Source organism: Salvelinus sp. IW2-2015, linkage group LG26 (assembly GCF_002910315.2).
Source record: "Salvelinus sp. IW2-2015 linkage group LG26, ASM291031v2, whole genome shotgun sequence".
Taxonomy (NCBI): Eukaryota; Metazoa; Chordata; class Actinopteri; order Salmoniformes; family Salmonidae; genus Salvelinus; species Salvelinus sp. IW2-2015.
The window spans coordinates 35,510,110-35,529,242 of NC_036866.1; the positions used below are offsets into that span (position 1 = coordinate 35,510,110).

Here is a 19,133-nt window from a genome sequence, read left to right on the forward strand (position 1 = left end):
CCTCATGCCCACTCTCGAGCTTGCACCCCCACAATGCTTGTGCCAGCTCACTACACACATGCACAAACACGCACACACACATAACTATCAAGATCTTTCAAATTTCCCCACCAATCACCAATTGATTGCTCTCAGGTCTGGATAACCTTTCTCATGAGATCTGGGCTCAGTAACTATCTGCAATGTTTTTTGTCAATCAGATAAGCTGTCAGTCAGAATGTGACAGGGGAAAGTACAGCTCTCCGACATTTTCTGAGGATGGATTTGATCTGTGAAGGAAAGTTAACTTCCCTGAGTTCCCTCTATGCTTTGTCTGAGTTGAGTGAGTAAAAAGCACCCCTCGGAGCAGGCTCTGCTGCCACATAATAAGCAGGTGAAAGGAAATCTAATTTCAACCTAGCAGTATGCCAACAGAGGAAGCAAAATTTGATTGAGCAAACAACCACAAGGGCACACAGGCAGACTTTTCCTCTAATGTAATGTGCTCCTAAACTGTTCTAGGAACGTATTAGAAAACCTGAGCAATGTTATTGGTGCTTGGTTTCCAGCATTATACAGTACTATTGTTGTAATATAGAAACAAATATAGTTTATAGCCTACAAATATATTTAATAGTTTGAAATATATATTGCTTATTAATATAGTTAAACTTTATATAATGTGACATTCATTGAATTGTCCAGTCTCTTAGTCTCAGCTTATTATCTAAGTTCTGAGTGTCTTCAAAGTTTGTGTAGAGATTGTGTACTGTTTGTTACAGTATGTCAAATTTCAGGTCACAGATTCTATGGAATAATGCTTACCTCAATCAGAATCCTAATCACAGCATGTTTCATATCTGGCCCTGTGCTGTCCTCTGGTGTCCGCAGAGCCCCTGACCCCACCCATCTCATTGTCTCCCTCCTGGCATCTCCACTGTCAACTGAGGGAGGATCTGCATTCCAAATGACACCATATTCCCTTTATAGAGCGCTACTTTTGACCAGGGCCTATAGGGCATTATGTAGGGAATACAGTTCCATTTGGGACGCACCCATAAACATATCTGACACCTAGGCTGATCCATTCACTGGCTTCTATCTTTGAAAATTCCAAATAATAAGTGACAACTGCATTAGCCAATCATCTGACTGATACACAGTGGCATGCATTTGCTCCCAGCTTTCTGCAATTTTTGGACGTCTCATCTATTCATTTGAGCTTGGCTGGGCTGGGTGCAATTTAGGTGATGATGATGGTGTGTGTGCATACGTGCATTCATGTGTCTGTGTGCATTAAATGTCTCTCTTCTGGCATGTGCTTATTTATGTGTGATGCATTTAAACATGACTAAAATAGTTTTTTGAATAGGAGCTCACTTGAATATAGATGATCCAATTTTAACTCTCTTTGTGTTCAGGAACATTAGCTACTCCTCAGCCGGATAAAACGTAAGGCATAGATTGACCATAATGGAATGTGGGTTGTTTGCATGATACTTCATATCTTTGAATGATTTTATCTTTCAAGTCTACATTTGAATACTGTTGAGTACCAAACTCAGACCTTTTCTTTAGAAATGCAAGCCTGCAGCTTGAGAGTAAAGAATAGCAATTACAGTGAATCCACTGTATGTGGGTAACTTTATGTCAATGCGTGGGATCAGAAATGCTCTAGCAGTGAAATTTCCTCTTGGCACCCATCGTGACAGTTAAAGAAGATGCTAGTACTTCTGACATGTCAAAATAGACAATTACCTGACTAAGACGTTCCCTGTCTAACCGGTCCCTGCGTCTCTAGTCGCTCGGCTGGGGATTCTCGTGCGAGTGTTTCATAATGACACATCAAATCAAACAAAAAAAGTTTCTGGCACAGAGGCAGCAACATTTCTGGTACAGAGGCAGCCTGAGCCATACCCCATGAACATCAAGACAATGATAACAATCAGGCCGGGGGTTAGAAACCAAATTATTACTTGCGACTTGCTTTTCCTTTTCTAATAGTTGTGTCGACTGAGGTACGGTTTATTTCTGATGTCTGATGATGAGAATGAAAATAAGCCTTTCTAACATTTCCCCATCTCTAGTTGATATACTGTATACTAAAAAACAAAACTATAGTGAAGCCAATTTAAAGTGATTGTGAGTATACTGTATTTAGAGGCTCTGGGGTAGGCTTGTTCTCATTGAAAAACAAACATAAATCTCTGTCTCCCCGGGACAAACTAGACACCTGACGGGAGAGACCAGAACAGTAATAGAAATGGTTAGCGTGTGTGTGTGTTCAGATCCCAGCCTGGCTCATATTGTTTGGGCAATTTCCTCCCATCGGTCCCTCACCCCCCCCCCCTCTCTCTCTCTCTCTGTCCCCATGGACCCATCAGCGCTGGCTTCTGGTGCATAATTGGGGCCATTAACACAGCACATCACTCTCCAGACACCAACAGCCCAGCCAAACTATTCTCCTCTCTCTCACCAACTATTTCACACTCACAGGGCTCGCAGCCATTACATTCACAGGCAGGAGTAATGGACCTGGCAAATTACAACTGAGCGCTGCTAGCAGCACCACAGGCTCAGCCAGCAAGTCAGCCGCCAGGGACTCACCAGGGACACCAAGCAGCACGGACACCTTTATCTGTTGATTGTGATGGCGAGAGATGTAGAGGAGAAAATCATTGTATTAAGTTTCTCAAATGTTTTCTGGAGAGGAAGTACAGGCCCAAGTAAAACAAAAGAAGGGTTTGGGTTAACAGTTGGGCTAGCTTAATGTCTCTGCATCATTTCATTGACGAGTTTGTGGAGTATTTAGTTATGTACAGTTGAAGTCGGATGTTTACATACACCTTAGCCAAATACATTTCAACTCAGTTTTTCACAATTCCTGACATTTAATCCTAGTACAAATTCTCTGTCTTAGGTCAGTTAGGATCCCCACTTTATTTTATTTTAAGAATGTCAGAATAATAGTAGAGAGAATGCTTTTATTTCTTTCATCACATTCCCAGTGGGTCAGAAGTTTGCATACACTCAATTAGTATTTGGTAGCATTGCCTTTGAATTGTTTAACTTGGGTCAAACGTTTCGGGTAGCCTTCCACAAGCTTCCCACAATAAGTTGGGTGAATTTTGGCCCATTCCTCCTGACAGAGCTGGTGTAACTGAGTCAGGTTTGTAGGCCTCCTTGCTCGCATATGCTTTTATAGTTCTGCTCACAATTTTTCTATAGGATTGAGGTCAGGGCTTTGTTGTGATGGCCACTCCAATACCTTGACTTTCTTGTCCTTAAGCCATTTTGCCACAACTTTGGAAGTATGCTTGGGGTCATTGTCCATTTGGAAGACCCATTTGCGACCAAGCTATAACTTCCTGACTGATGTCTTGAGATGTTGCTTCAATATATCCACATCATTTTCCATCCCTCATGATGCCATCTATTTTGTGAAGTGCACCAGTCCCTCTGCAGCAAAGCACCCCCACAACATGATGCTGCCACCCTGTGCTTCACTGTTGGGATGGTGTTCTTTGGCTTGCAAGCCTCCCCCTTTTTCCTCCAAACATAACGATGGTCATTATGGTCAAACAGTTCTATTTTTGTTTCATCAGACCAGAGGACATTTCTCCAAAAAGTATGATCTTTGTCCCCATGTGCAGTTTCAAACTGTAGTCTGGCTTTTTGATGGTGGTTTTGGAGCAGTGGCTTCTTCTTTGCTGAGCAGCCTTTCAGGTTATGTTGATATAGGACTAATTTTACTGTGGATATAGTTACTTTTGTACCTGTTTCCTCCAGCATCTTCACAAGGTCCTTTGCTGTTGTTCTGGGATTGTTTTGCACTTTTCGCACCAAAGTACGTTCATCTCTAGGAGACAGTACACGTCTCCTTCCTGAGCGGTATGACGGCTGCGTGGTCCCATGGTGTTTATACTTGCGTACTGTTGTTTGTACAGATGAACGTGGTACCTTCAGGCGTTTGGAAAATGCTCCCCTGGATGAACCAGACTTGTGGAGGTCGACAATTTAGTTTTCTGAGGTCTTGGCTGATTTCTTTTGATTTTCACATGATGTCAAGCAAAGAGGCACTGCATTTGAAGGTAGGCCTTGAAATACATCCACAGGTACACCTCCAATTGACTCAAATTATGTCAATTAGCCTATCAGAAGCTTCTAAAGCCATGACATCCTTTTCTGTAATTTTCCAAGCTGTTTAAAGGCACAGTCAACTTAGTGTATGTAAACTTCTGATCCACTGGAATTGTGATACAGTGAATTATAAGTGAAATAATCTGTCTGTAAATAATTGTTGGAAAGATTACTTGTGTCATGCATGAGGTAGATGTCCTAACCGACTTGCCAAAACTATAGTTTGTTAACAATAAATTTGTAGAGTGGTTGAAAAATTAGTTTCAATGACTCCAACCTAAGTGTATGTAAACTTCCGACTTGCAACTGTAAATTATTGCTCTTTTTAATCATTCTCTTACTCTGTTCCATGTGTTGTTTTAATATCGCCCTCTGTTAAGATCCCCATTGTTGCATACTGTATACACACATGCGCACAGACACACAGACAGACAGAGAGATGCACGCACGCACACAACCAAACACACATACAATCACACATTGCAATGGCAACACATCAGAGGGCACATAAAGCGTTTCTTTCCCGTTATACACCCAAATCGTCACTGGGAGGCCTGCATAGAACGTGGATCGATAACTGCAGAGATATTAGAGACCAGCAGCTTCTTCTGGTTCTCATGCTTAATTAATCATGGACTCACTCATACACACATATCGGCCCCTGAGAGACCAACACACAACAGTGATGGAAGACCAACAGATAAAACTGGTAAATGGATCTGCCTGACTGTGTTAAAAACTCAATTACACATTTGTTCTTCTGTATTTAGTGTTTTCTCTCCAACCACATATTAATTTTATGCACTAGGGAAATGGGAATACCTAGTCAGTTGTACATCTGAATGCATTCAACCAAAATGTGTCTTCCACATTTAACCCCTCTGAATCAGAGAGGTGCGGAGAACTGCCTTAATCAACATCCACATCATCGGTGCCCAGGGAACAGTGGGTTAACTTCCTTGCTCAGGGGCAGAACAACAGATTTTTACCTTGTCAGCTCAGGGATTCGATCCTGCAACCTTTTGGTTGCTGGCTCAATGCTCCTACCCGCCAGGCTACTTGCCACCCAACTAGTACAGTGATATAGAATCTCTCTCTTTCTTTCTCTATCCTCTCTCCCTCACTGTCTCTCTCCCCTCCCTCCCCTCCCTCCCTCCCTCCCTCCCTCCCTTTCCCCTCCCTCCTTCCCTCCCTCTCCTCTCCCCTCTCTCTCTCTCCTCCTCTCTCTCTCTCTCTCTCTCTCTCTCTCTCTCTCTCTCTCTCTCTCTCTCTCTCTCTCTCTCTCGTCTCTCTCTCTCTCTCTCTCTCTCTCTCTCTCTCTCTCTCTCTCTCTCTCTCTCTCTCTCCGCTCTCTCTCTCTCTCATCTTCTCCCTCTCTCTCTCTCTCTTTCTCTCTCTCTCGCACACTTGAACAATTTGGCTGAAAAATAAGAATTCCCCTTGCGTACCCTCAAAACCATTATCAACATAATTCTGAAACCTTGTAACTCATACAGTGTGAATGTCCTAACGTCATAGTCCAACCAGTGTATCTAGCAGTGAATTATACTCCTGATTATGCACTGCGACTGCCCTTTGTTCTAGTGAAGGTGAGTTGTACAGCTTGTCCCCTGAGTATTTATGACTGGTAGTTTTTTAATGTCATAATGTAATGTATTATTGTATCCTTTATGAAACCTGAGGGTCACCTTGCAAAAAAATAGGACTAAATATATATCCTGATAAAAACGATACACGTATCACTTCAGCAGAAATCTTTTAGAATGAGCTGTACTTTTTTCAGTTGATGATGTTCTTTTTCATTCCAGATATGTGGCAAAACTGTAAAGTTGTTTAAGTCAGTAATGCTATGCATATTTGTATGAATGGTCTTGTAGACATAACGAACAGAAAATATAGAATTTTGATAATGAGTGTATCAATATCAACCCACTGTAAAATCAAATACTCATATCAGATACAAGACTAAAACCTAACCCCACCCATAATACATAGAGAAACAACAAAGACTTCTAGATAAATGTAGTAGAATAAAATATATCCCTTATCAACCACAATGGTGTTCATGCATACCACTATCTTAACACTTAATGGCAAATTGAACCTAAAGGACTGTATAGTAGGTAAGAAAAATACCTCTCAACCACCATGGAAAGTTTCTCAGGCCTGTTTATTTTTCGCATACCGATGCCATTATGCACATACTGTACTTGACAAGAGAGCAACCCGACTGGTTTAGTCATCACATCATGTCATAAATGGCCCAAAGCGTTTTCATATTACAGTCATGCCCCATTTCAGTTATGTATCTGTGCCAAAGATATTTTTTCCTGGCTGTAAAAAGAAAATATGTTCAAATTCTTTAGATTAGATTTGAACATAGCGTTGTTATTGCTTATCTGTTTTTAATATTTACAGTTATTGCCACGTTGTCTCTCATTAAAATACAGATATTTTGTATGGAGTGTGTGTAACTCTCCTACTGTAAATCACTTGTTACAGTAAAACACTGCATTCCATAAAAACACATTTGTGATTTGGAAATAAGCAGCAAGACAGCGAGTTACAGACTAGCAGGAAACAGTGTCCGTTTGAACCCACCTACTTTCAGGTCATATGTTCCTGACAAAACCCTTTTGGTTAGTAAGTGAAGCTTTTCAATGAAAACAGAATCATAACACAGGATCAACCATTGATCCACCTGTCAGTCAAATCAGTAAATAATCTTTTGAACTAAGCATTAAGGCACTGCTTTATGCAATTGATCCCCAGGAAAAAGCTTGAGTACATGAGGCACTCTCCACTGGTTCAGAATAGAGGAATGATGAGACTGACTGTTATGGACCTTGTCCATCTGGGTCCAGTTTCTCTTCTTCACTCAGCCCAGTGCCCATCGTTTTCAGTCCAGACCCCATGGCTGCACCTCTCTCTGTATTGGTGGCTCTTCTCCGACGTACAACCACCACAGCTGCTATCACTGCCACGATTAGAAGCCCAGCCAGCGCTCCACACACAGCAATAACAATGGTGTTGTCTGCCTCTTGTTCCACAGGTGTGTCAGTGTCTGGGTCCCTTTTCTTTGGTGGGGTAAAGTCAGTGTTTATGCCTCTGTCTTTATCCTCTGGTTTCTCTTTTGGAGTCAGAGACGTCACCTGTTTAGAAATGCATGTTTCCATGTAGTCCTTGAAGTCTTGCCAGATGCTGTCCTTGTTGCCATCGTCATCATTGCCATCAGGGTATTCATCATCATCATCATCATCATCATCATCATCATCACTGTCTATGTAGTTGTCATCGTCAATATAGTCTGGGCTCCCCAGAACCACGCACCAGTACTCCCCCCTGTCCCCCTCAATAAGGTCAGACAGTTGGAGAGAGGAATCCTGCTCAGAGAAAACCACCCGGCCCCTCAGGTCCGCAGGAATGACGATAGTTTTATTCTTTGAGTCCAGAATCAGGTGTTCTTCTTCCAGAGGTTTTCTGCGATACCACTCCACCATTGCACCCCTGTGAGACTCCTCTCTGCCTTGGGCACATTCTAGAACAACATCCTCTCCATCCGAAAACTGTCTCTCAGTGGGCTCTCCACTGGGGCAAAGAACCAAGGCGTACTCAGCAACAAGTAGTGAGGCAGAGAAACATTTGTATTCACCAGAGTAGTTAGCAGAAAGTACATGAACGATCAATGAGAAGTTCTTCTCATCATCATCATTATCATCACTGACCAAGATGGCCGACTTTACTGACTTTGAGTTAACATTGCCCATTGGTGCCTCCCATCTCTGATCATGGTTCTTCTCCTCCGAAGGACAAGTGAGAACCACTTTCTCTCCCACAGACGTGAAGACAGTCTTGGGGTCGATCTCATCATTGTTGGGGTTGTAGATTTTCTGGAAGCTGAGGCATCTCTGTCCATCCATGACCAGGCAGTAGAAGTGATGGCTGTCCTTCAGCACGCTACCAGAGACATTGAGTGAGATGCCTCCTTTCTTCACTGCAATGACCTCCCGTAGCTCCTCCTGTAGGGGTACCGAAGACACACTGGTGTCCAGGAAGCAGGTAGCCTTATAGTTGGGGAACACCTCATGGTACCATCGAATGGTCTTCCCCTCCAGGCTTGTGGCAGGGATGTTACACTTCAGTTCAGCCCCTCCGTCGGGCCGCACAGAGATATCCACAGAGCTGATTTCCTCATCGCACACAGACAGCTTGTGTTCATGTTTGTTGGCCAGTGCCTTGTCCTTCCAGCATTCCCTCCTGTACACGCCCGAGTCAGACTGTCTCAGCTGACTGATCTGGAGGCCCAGGAGCTGGAGCTGGTTGGTGAGTCTGACGCGGCCCTCGAAGTCTGCAGGAGGCGAAGGGGATGCCACTTCGTCTGAGGAATTACCAATCAGCTGTTCTCCCTCTGGAGCTGATCTTAAAACAGTGATATAGTCGACTCCAAAGCAGTAGCCCATTTCTATTTCACCTCCCTCTAGTCTGAAGATGGACTCTGGTACCTCTGGCACCTCAGAGTAGGCTGTGCCAACTAGAACGAACAGCAGAAATCCTATTTCCCTCAAATTTTTCATTCTATGCCGTATTGTACTCCTTGTCCATGTGTTTGTCACACACTGGGGATGTGCTTTTCAACTTTGCCAGCTCAGAGTAACCTGTTCTGGGTTGTCACTGAGATCCTCCCCATTAGCTCATATCTCAGCTGCCCCCCCTCCCCCCACACATACACACACACATGCACGTGTGCGACCACACACACAAGCAACACACACAAACACCCACGCATGCACAACACACACACACACACACACACCACACACACACACACACACACACACACACACACACACACACACACACACACACACACACACACACACACACACACACACACACACACACACACACACACACACACCACACACACACACACACACACACACACACACACACACTTTATCTTTCATTATCTTGCTAGGGTGGACCTGAGCATGGGAAAAGTGTCAGGTGTAGGTGGAAAGCCATCAAAAGTGTGAGTGAGAAGGGCATTAAGAAGACAAAACAATAAGTGTGAGGAAATAAAAGATGTTCCCTGCTGTCACTGCTGTCACTGATGGTTGGACTGGTTTGACTCAGTCATTGGGAGCAGTTTATCACCATGCCAAGGGCCTCTGAGTAAGAGAGAGATGTGTATGTGTGTGTGTGCGTGCGTGAGTGTTTGTTTGTCTTCTTGCATGAGTGCATGTATGCAAGTGCATACATGCATGGTTATGTTCCTCCCATTGTTCAAAGTGTTGGAGGTTATAACTTGCTCTGTATCTAGTTCGAGCTGATCACTTTTGTTGTTTTATGGTAGTCATTTAGTGTGCATGGTTTAATGGAACCAAAGGCAAATCCAAAAGCCAAAGTACTTGGGGAGGCCAACTGTATATCCTAGGGCAAGGTTATGGTTGGGCAGAAAGGCATGTAGGTACGTCATTCTGCCGCACAACATGCTGTTGATTTTAGGTTGATTTCATTACATACTGGGCGCATTGTGCACCTCGCTATTTTTACACAAGGCATTTTCTCATATCTCATTTTTGTCATTTCTTCAGTTGTGACACTGAAGCATGTGATTGTCTCTAGCAATTTAGAAGCATTCAAATTTAGGCTGATCCTAATGGTATTGATTAATGCTTTTGTTCTTAATACAAGCAAGGACATTTTATAGACTGATAACATTGAGTTCAAGCATCAATCTGTAATACAATAGAAAAGAAAGTTGTGCGATCAAAGAGCTAATTGAAGTGATTTTTACAATGATGTCAATGGGCGCCGGTCCCCAAAAATGGTCCAGCCACCATCTTCATCCCTGACCTTACTACAAAAACCATGATTACATGAGCTAAATACAATATACAATAGGTACTGCTGATTTGATAGATCTAATTTATATTCTATAGTACCTGCCTGGCTGCCTGTATATAAGCCATTATCCTCAGGTGTCTTTTATGTTGATGCAGACTTACAATAATGAGTCTCAATTTCCTCTCAGTCATTAGATTGGAAATCTGCAGACATTTCCTGAGCTGGGCTAGAACAGCTTGTGGAGCTGGTGATCAAGCGGTGTGATTAAGCCCCAACTGTGAGAAACTCTGCCTCTCTCGGTTCACTCCAATTCAGCTCTGTGCTGATTACAGTGATCAGTGTCTGTTCTGTTTTCTGCTGCTTCTGAGATGCATCGACTGCTATTTGATTTGAAATGTACATTCGCCAAAACACCCTAATTACTGGAAGTGTATGGTGCAAGACTGAAGCTCTGAGGGAGAAAATTATATTTTCCTTCTTTATTATTTTAGTATGCATTTTCAGCTTGAATAATTTTAGTCTGCCTTTTAGTTTGAGTCCCTTAAGAGATGAGTTTAGATGTTTGCAGTATCTCTCTTCAACTGTGCATTACCGTTCATGTACACTTGGTTGCGCTGTGGTGCAGTTGCAGATAGTACCATACAGCCAGTCCACCAAAGAAGCAAAGTTCAGTTTCATAACAAAACGTCACATCCACTGGCTAAGATATTTATAATTATAAGCAGGGTGGTTCGTACCCTGAATGCTGATTGGCCAACAGCCATGGTATATCAGACCGTATATAGCAATGGTATGACAAAAAAATTACTCTTTACTGGTCTAATTCCGTTGGTAACCAGTTTATAATCGCAATAAGGCACCTCTGGAGTTTGTGGTATATGGCCATAGCTAAGGGCTGTATCCAGGCACTCCGCATTGTGTTGTACATAAGAATAGCCTTAGCCGTGGTATATTGGCCATATACCACACCTCCTCAGGCCTTATTGCTTAAATAACCCTCAGGTACTACTGTTGGCTAACTAGCTTATATACCGTTATGTACTTATTTGTTGTTTCTATTTGGAAAGTACAAGGGATGTGAAAGAACTTGCATGTGAATTTAAAGAACAGTTTTGTCCTCCAAACATCGTCAAAGTATCATCACAATTCATCCTGCTTTAGCAGCCTATCATAGCTGTCAAGGCAGCTAGCTAGCTAGCTGGTCAACTGCTATCACACACTGACAAACCAATGTTGTTATGACTGATGTGATATTTGTACAATTCTTCATTATTACTAAGTTATTTAGTGCTGAGTTTATGTTCGCTTTGTGTTGATTCACAACAAATCGTTTTAGTGTATTTTTTATGGTCACGGATCTGTAGCTAACTAGCTAGCTAGCTATCTTGAAAATGTCTGTTACAGTATATCATGCCTAGGTCAGACCTGCATTGATCTGTGACTGTGCACCCATGTCGTGATTAGTTGCAACGTACCTATGAGTTCACTGACAGCGGGTTCAACATCTTCCCCCTCTCAGGCCCTTATCAACCCCGGGGGGGGGGGGGGGGGGGGACAGCAGAGAACCATGTGACTGTGGAAGCCATCTATGACCTCTCAGTGGACATCCAGAAGAGGCACCAGGGTTGGGCCCTGCACCCGAGCCCTGCCTACATGAGTGAGATGGCCAGCCTGCTGCGAGACATTGGGGCAGAGGGCCTCGTGATCGCCTGGGTCCTTGAGCTCTACCCCGAGGCGGTCCTCTGCAGCCCGGAACAGCAGCAGGCCTAGAGAGAGCTGTGGAGATCCATCTGACTGGCATCATCGAGAAGTTCCTTGCCTCCTTCTTCACCTGCTCCAGCCATCACGCCAACCAGAGGGCCAACATTGACTACTTCCAGTTTGCACCTGAACAAGCGCATCGTCACAAAGCTGATGGCCAGCACCCCCATAGTTTCAGCTGCCCTGCGGGGCAGAACGAGGAAATTATCCACTTGGAGCTGAGGGTCGATGCGACCAACATGAAGATCTGGCTGCAGAAGCTGCTCAGTCAGAACCACTTCGTGCTCCTCAAGCCCTCAGAGGTCCTGAGCGACAACCTGCTGTTCCTCGAGACAGGGGGCTTCACCACTGCTGAATTGCTCCACCTCCTCTCCAAGCTCAGGGGCTTTGTCACCAAGCTCAACCGGGACAGCATGCGTCTCAACTTGGCCTACTCGAAGGAGACTCTGGGCTGCTCAGATGCCAAGATCGGGACACGGTGCTCAACTGCCCAGCCTTGCTCTACTACCCTGAGGCCATCCTGGCTGAACTCTTTGAAGGCCTCCTCAGAGCTGGCTCAGATTATAGAGACTCCAACCGTTCTGGAGCTGACCATACAAATATAGTTATTGTATGCAAAGTTCTCATATTTGGGAACCCTATTAGATTGTTTTTATTCAATTATTGCTGGTATGAGAACGGGAGCCCCTATCAGCAAAGTAGTGTGTTTGCGGAAAGCTGAGTATTTTGGCTATTGATCGGTGTCTTCAAATCTTTGGTATGACTTACTACCATATATGGGCATGTACACATTATAAGGCTAGGCCGAGCCGATGACCTCATTTCAAGATGGCTGCTACCTACATTCCGGTTAGCGTTGTGAAGTATAAACAACATAAACACGCAATATGTTGATACACACCGAAAGCCGGGACTCCACAGATCATGAGGATATCTTATTTCTCTGCCTGTGACCTACCATTATTGACCACCAGGCCCGAGAGTCAAAATGTTTATTTTACACGTTTTCACCAAACAGCAAACATCTTACAAGGTAAGCTTCGATTTGGTCTGTGTTTGAACTATAGTACATGGGGATATCAATAGAATCCTTAGGTTGGTAGAAACAAATCGTGCCTATTGCCAATGTTATCTGATGATGTATGACTTAATGGCAACATCGAATGTCCCCCGAGTGACTATATGTTGCCTGCTTAGGCATCCATATCCCCTGTATGTCCCCTGACACCACCACAATGTTTGAGAGAGGTTGGTGTTGTAGAAATGTAGTTTTTATAGTGAACAATAACTTTTAAGCACATCCAGTGTGCAAAAACTGTGCAATTACCACATTCAGACATTTTAGATAGGTTGAAAGGACACATGAAAGGACACTGAATAAATACCCCATAACACCACTACAATGTTAGTGTGAGGTTGATATGGTAGAAATTGTGTTTTATACTGAACAAATAACATTTAGGGATTGCAAATATGTAATAGCACTATAATTATATAATTTACAGACATATGCCACTTTGGAGAGGTTTAGGTGTCACACCATACCTGACATCACTTACAAAAACATCTGCCCATTTCTAGTTGTTAGGTCTATCAATCCCATTTTTTAAAAATATTGTTCACATGTTGTGGAAGCCATCTGATGTGTTTCCAGCTCTTGGCATTAATAATTCACTTATAGCTTGTCAATGAAAGAAAAAGAAAAAGAATATAAAAAATAATTAAAAAAAACGGTTATTTTGTGTGTGCTTGATCTTGTGTATTCTGAACTATGTAACTCCTATCTATCTTCTGATCATTTCCTCATATTCGCCCAGATGTCTTCTTTCCAAATATACCACGTTTTTGCATGTCAGAATCATGTAATTACACATGAATAGCAGTTACTTTTGGGTATGTCTTTTTAGGCGGAAATCTACATTTTGCCATTACATTTAAGAGGTTATGATGTACGGACAGGCACTAAGAAGGACTTTGAGATTAGTTCAGGTAAACTGCAGTTGTGGAGGAGGAGAGACCACTATTCAGCCCTGTTGCCCTGTTAAATGGGGGTTGATTGACCTTGATTTCATGGTCTAAAACGCAGATCCATGTGATGATGTCATGGTTAACATTCTCATATCACAAGAGGAAGGAGACTTGAATCAGAGTTTGGCTTTATGCTGAATGGTATTATTAAGGTCAGGAGAAAAGCTTGCCTTGAAAGTAGTCTCATGCAGCAGACATCTCCTCCCTAAGTGCATTTAGCCTGGGGATGAGGTTACCTTGAAAGAGGCAACACTTGAGCTTATCCCTGTATTTAAATAATGTTTTGATAATAATTATATTTTTATATTTTATGATGCAACGTTGAATAAAATGCAATGTCAATTGAATGTGTGTGAGGAATTGCCTATGTATTAAAACCAGCCAGTATCACTGTGGATAACATGATCTATGATAGTCCGGGTAGTTATTGGTTAACTATTTAACTATCTGCATTGACCCTTTTTGCATAAACTCTTTTGACTAATCACACACTCCTGTTGCTTAGTCACTTTATCCCTACCTACAGTGCATTCGGAAACTATTCAGACCCCTTGACATTTTCCACATTTTGTTACGTTACAGCCTTATTCTAAATATTTTTTTTTTTAAATCCTCATCAATCTACACACAATACCCCATAATGACAAAGCAAACACAGGTTTTTAGAAATGTTTGCAAATGTATTAACAATAAAAAACAGAAATAACTTATTTACATAAGTATTCAGACCCTTTGCTATGAGACTCGAAATTGAGCTCAGGTGCATCCTGTTTCCAATGATCATCCTTGAGATGTTTCTACAACTTGATTGGAGTCCATATGTGGTAAATTCAATTGATTGGACAAGATTTGGAAAGGCACACACCTGTCTATATAAGGTCCCAAAGCTGACAGTGCATGTCAGAGCAAAAACCAAGCCATGAGGTCAAAGGAATTGTTTGTAGACCTCTGAGGCAGGATTGTGTCGAGGCACACATCTTGGGAAGGGTACCAAAACCTTTCTGCAGCATTGAAGGTCACCAAGAACACAGTGGCCTCCATCATTCTTAAATGAAAGAAGTTTGGAACCACCAAGACTCTTCCTAGAGCTGGCCGCCGGGCCAAACTGAGCAATCGAGGGAGGAGGGCCTTGAACGGGGAGGTGACGAAGAACCCGATGGTCACTCTGACAGAGCTTCAGAGTTCCTCTGTGGAGATGGGAGAACCTTCCAGAAGGACAACCATCTCTGCAGCACTCCACCAATCAGGCCTATGGTAGAGTGACCAGACGGAAGTCACTCCTCAGTAAAAGGCACATGACAGCTCGCTTGGAGTTTGCTAAAAGGCACCTAAAGACTCACCCCACAGCATGAGAAACAAGATTCTCTGGTCTGATGAAACCACAATTTAACTTTTTGGCCTGAATGCCAAGCATCACGTCTGGAGGAAACCTGGCACCATCCCTACAGTGACGCATGGTGGTGGCAGCATCATGCTGTGGGGTTGTTTTTCAACAGCATACACTGGAATCAAGGGAAAGATAAACTGAGCAAAGTACAGCGAGATCCCTTGATGAAAATCTGCTCCAGAACGCTCAGGACCACAGACTGAGGCGAAGGTTCACCTTCCAACAGGACAAAGACCCTAAGTGCACAGCCAAGACAACGCAGGAGTGGCTTTGGGACAAGTCAATTTGAGTAGCCCAGCCAGAGCCCGGACTTGAACCCGATCTAACATCTCTGGAGAGACCTGAAAATAGCTGTGCAGCGACGCTCCCCATCCAACCTGACAGAGCTTGAGAGGATCTACAGAGAAGAATGGGAGAAACTACCCAAATACAGGTGTACCAAGCTTTTAGCGTCATACCCAAGAAGAGTAAGGGGTCTGAGTACGTATGTAAGTGTGATATTTATTTTAATACATTTGCAAACAATTCTAAAAACATGTTTTTGCATTGTCATTATGGGGTTTTGTGTGTAGATTGATGAGGATAATTTTTTAAATTCCATTTTAGAACAATGCTGTTACGTAACAAAATGTGGAAAAAGTCAAGGGGTCTGAATTCTTTCCTGAATGCACTATATATGTCACAGGAGGCTGCGGAGGGGAGAACGGCTCATAATAATGGCCGGAACGGCGCAAATGGAATGGCATCAAACACCTGGAAATCATGTATTTGATGTATTTGATACATATCACTGATTCCACTCCAGTCATTACCCACGAGCCCGTTCTCCCCAATTAAGGTGCTGCCAACCTCCTGTGCTGTGTACATATCTACCTCAATTACCTCATACCGCTGCACATCGACTCAGTACTGGTACCCTGTGTATATAGCCAAGTTATCATTACTCATTGTGTATTTATTCCTTGTGTTATTATTTTTCTATTATTTCTATATCTTTCTCTCTGCATTGTTGGGAAGGGCCCTTAAGTAAGATTCTCACTGTTAGTCTACACCTGTTGTTTATGAAGCATGTGACAAACACAATATGATTTGATCTCAGTGTCTCAATGTCTCAGTATTGCTTTCGTCCCTTTAGGAGGCATGTGTTTTGTACAGAGTTTTTGTTTCTTTGCAGATAGGATTACCAGTATTTGAAGTGCTAAAATCAAGTATCAGTTCATTGGGAATGCATGTATTACCTGTGTGTATAGGTCTATCACACTGTCATCTTCAGTGTAATAGGCAAACACTGCAACTGCAACACCTTATGGAAGAGTTGATCTACAATGATAAACATGTTTTTTACCTGCAATCTTCTCTTATATTGAAATTAGTGGAAATGCATTTATTATATACAGAATCAAATTTGGTCTGCTTTTCGCATGCCATACAATAGATATGAGTGGTTTTATATTAGTGTGCACATGTTTATTTCAAGGCAAAAATCTATATGCAGCCTTGCTAAGCATGTACCCCAAGCCTTAGCAACACATACTGTACTGTAAGCTTCTTTTAAAGGCCTTTCGTAATGTGCTAAAGCCTGCCGGAGCCCTTGAAACATGCTCAGAGTGCATTTTAATGGGGAGTGAGCAGCACAGCTAATGAAGTCATGACTTTATGCCTCAAGGTCCCCAGCTCAGATAAAATGTAGATGATGGGGTCACTGCCAAACCAACAGACTGGGTTAAGCCTGTGTTTGAAATGGCACCCTATTCCCTATAGAGTGCACTACTTTTGACCAGAGCACTATGGGCCTTGTTTAAAAGTAGTGCACTATAAAGTGAATAGGGTGCCATTTCAGATGCTGCCATAGTCTGACCATAGGGGGGAGAGATACAGTTTACTGTTTTTTTAAATCACTTTGGTACTATTTTCACACGTACAAACTCCAAACTGGTAACACTTGTAACCCAGCCAGTCTAACATTCAAAACATTTCATTGTGCATTCATTTTGTTTGTAGACATTTTTCACCACACAACCATTGATCCAAATATAAGTTTACTTTGAAATATAGTGAGTGCATTGGTTTAATCACCAAAACACAACAAAATGATATTTTCTCACTGTATTTATTTTAACAACAGTTAATCCAACAGCAAAACATATAAGACACATGTTTCAAAATTGCCCGTTGAATGTAGTATGCTAGTTTTCACATTCGGCTATAATGTACACTCAATTTTGACTTTAGGTCAAATATCCATAATCTCTAGGTGTGATCATTCTAGGTGTGATCATTGAAGACATCTTTCACAATGTAATCAAATAAAAAAAATTAAAGAAACTTAATGTTTAGCAGGCACTAGTTTGAATCAAGCCGGTCTTGAGCATTTGGCTATAGGTTCTCATGGAAATCGCAGTAAATATCCTCATTGTTCATGCACCTGAGGAAACCCTTTTGGCATGGCGAATCCAAGCCTGGCATTGGTTTGGATTGAAATCATTGCATGCCTCATCCACGGCCTGAAGAAGAGTGGTACTGTAACGGTCCTGACCTGTTTTATGTTGTTTTTGTATGTGTTTAGGTCAGGGCATGTGTTTTGGGTGGGCAGTCTATGTTATCTGTTTCTATGTTGGTTGTGGTTGCCTGGTATGGCTCTTAATTAGAGGCAGGTGTTTTGCGTTCTCCTCTAATTAAGAGTCATATTTAGGTAGGGTGTTCTCACTGTTTGTTTGTGGGTGATTGTCTCCTGTGTCGTCGAATGTATGTACCATACGGGACTGTTTGGCTGTTCGTTTATTTTGATGTCGTCTGTTTCCTGTCCGTGAGTTTACGTGTAGTTATGTAAGTTTATGTTCAGGTTTCGTCGACGTCGTTTTCTTGTTTTGTAAATTTGAAAGTGTTTTGTTTTGTTTCGTGTTGCCATTGTCGTATTGAAATAAAAGATGGCTTATTTCCCAAATGCTGCATTTTGGTCTGATGATCCTTCTCTCCTCTCCTCGTCCGAGGATGAGGAGAGCGACAGCCCTTACAGGTACGCTCATGGGGATGGCAGTCATACATCTTCCACCTGTATTGTAATTGTGTATTGTATTATATTGTATGTTTGCATTGTAGTCATCATGTATGTGGCTCAGTTCATAAGAGCATGGCACTAGCAACACCAGAGTTGTGGGTTTGATTCCCACTGGGGTCACATACCAAAATGTGTAGACTGTTGTCACTTTGGATAAAAGTGTCTGCTATGTAAATGGCATATATTACTGTATAGGCCAATGCAATTTTAGGTAAGCAGTGTTACATAGCACATATCTGATCTTGTCAATATCAGATTTAAAATTTAAAAAACTTACTGTGAAGTAAAAGCATAATAGTCATCATCTTAGTAGTACATTTGAGTATATACCATACTTTTTATGTTTCTACTTTACAAACATACATTTTCATGATGTAGTTCTCATAATCTGCAGCAGACAAACCAGTTTACATGTATAGGTTTACCGAACGGTTAAGTGATCATCAATTGAGAGCATTCGGATTAAGTAATAGCACAATGTCTTATAAAAAAAATCATATCAAAAGGAGTGTGAGCTTTGCATTGCAAAAGGCAATTACTTTATGTGAGCATGTATTGCAATTGTGAAACATTTGCATTTCTCTATGAAACACTGATTAAGTTTGGTGAAAAAGTGACTGTATGATTTTGTGTGTTGTACTTAGTCAATTGAAAATGCACATAGAGTTTTCGTAACAACTGCCGTTTTGATTATGTTTTGTACTGAGAGTTGTGAAAATGTACCACATACTTGTGAAAATTGCACCAAAGCGAGAAAAAAAAACTGTAACAAGACCGCTTCATCATTCCCCCATATCCTGTATCATTAACAACATGGGCCTGTAGTCATGGCAATAGCCAAATGATAAGTACATGTTAATGAATTTGGGTTTTCCAAAGGATATTTTAATTGAATGGATATTAGATGTGTCTACTTCTGAGTCATGTACA

At 42.1% G+C, this 19,133-nt stretch overlaps 1 protein-coding gene and 1 long non-coding RNA gene across 2 annotated transcripts in view; both read left to right on the forward strand.

Moving 5' to 3' along the window:
• The window catches only part of LOC139023065 (uncharacterized), a 234,347-nt gene that overhangs the window by 6,395 nt on the left and 208,819 nt on the right, over positions 1-19,133 (forward strand). The gene's annotated exons all lie outside the window — the stretch shown is intronic.
• On the forward strand, positions 10,848-12,335 carry mterf2 (mitochondrial transcription termination factor 2). The gene is given in 7 exon segments (XM_070435367.1): positions 10,848-10,916; positions 11,434-11,755; positions 11,758-11,848; positions 11,850-11,890; positions 11,893-12,195; positions 12,198-12,285; positions 12,287-12,335. Coding segments are annotated over 7 exon segments (963 nt in total).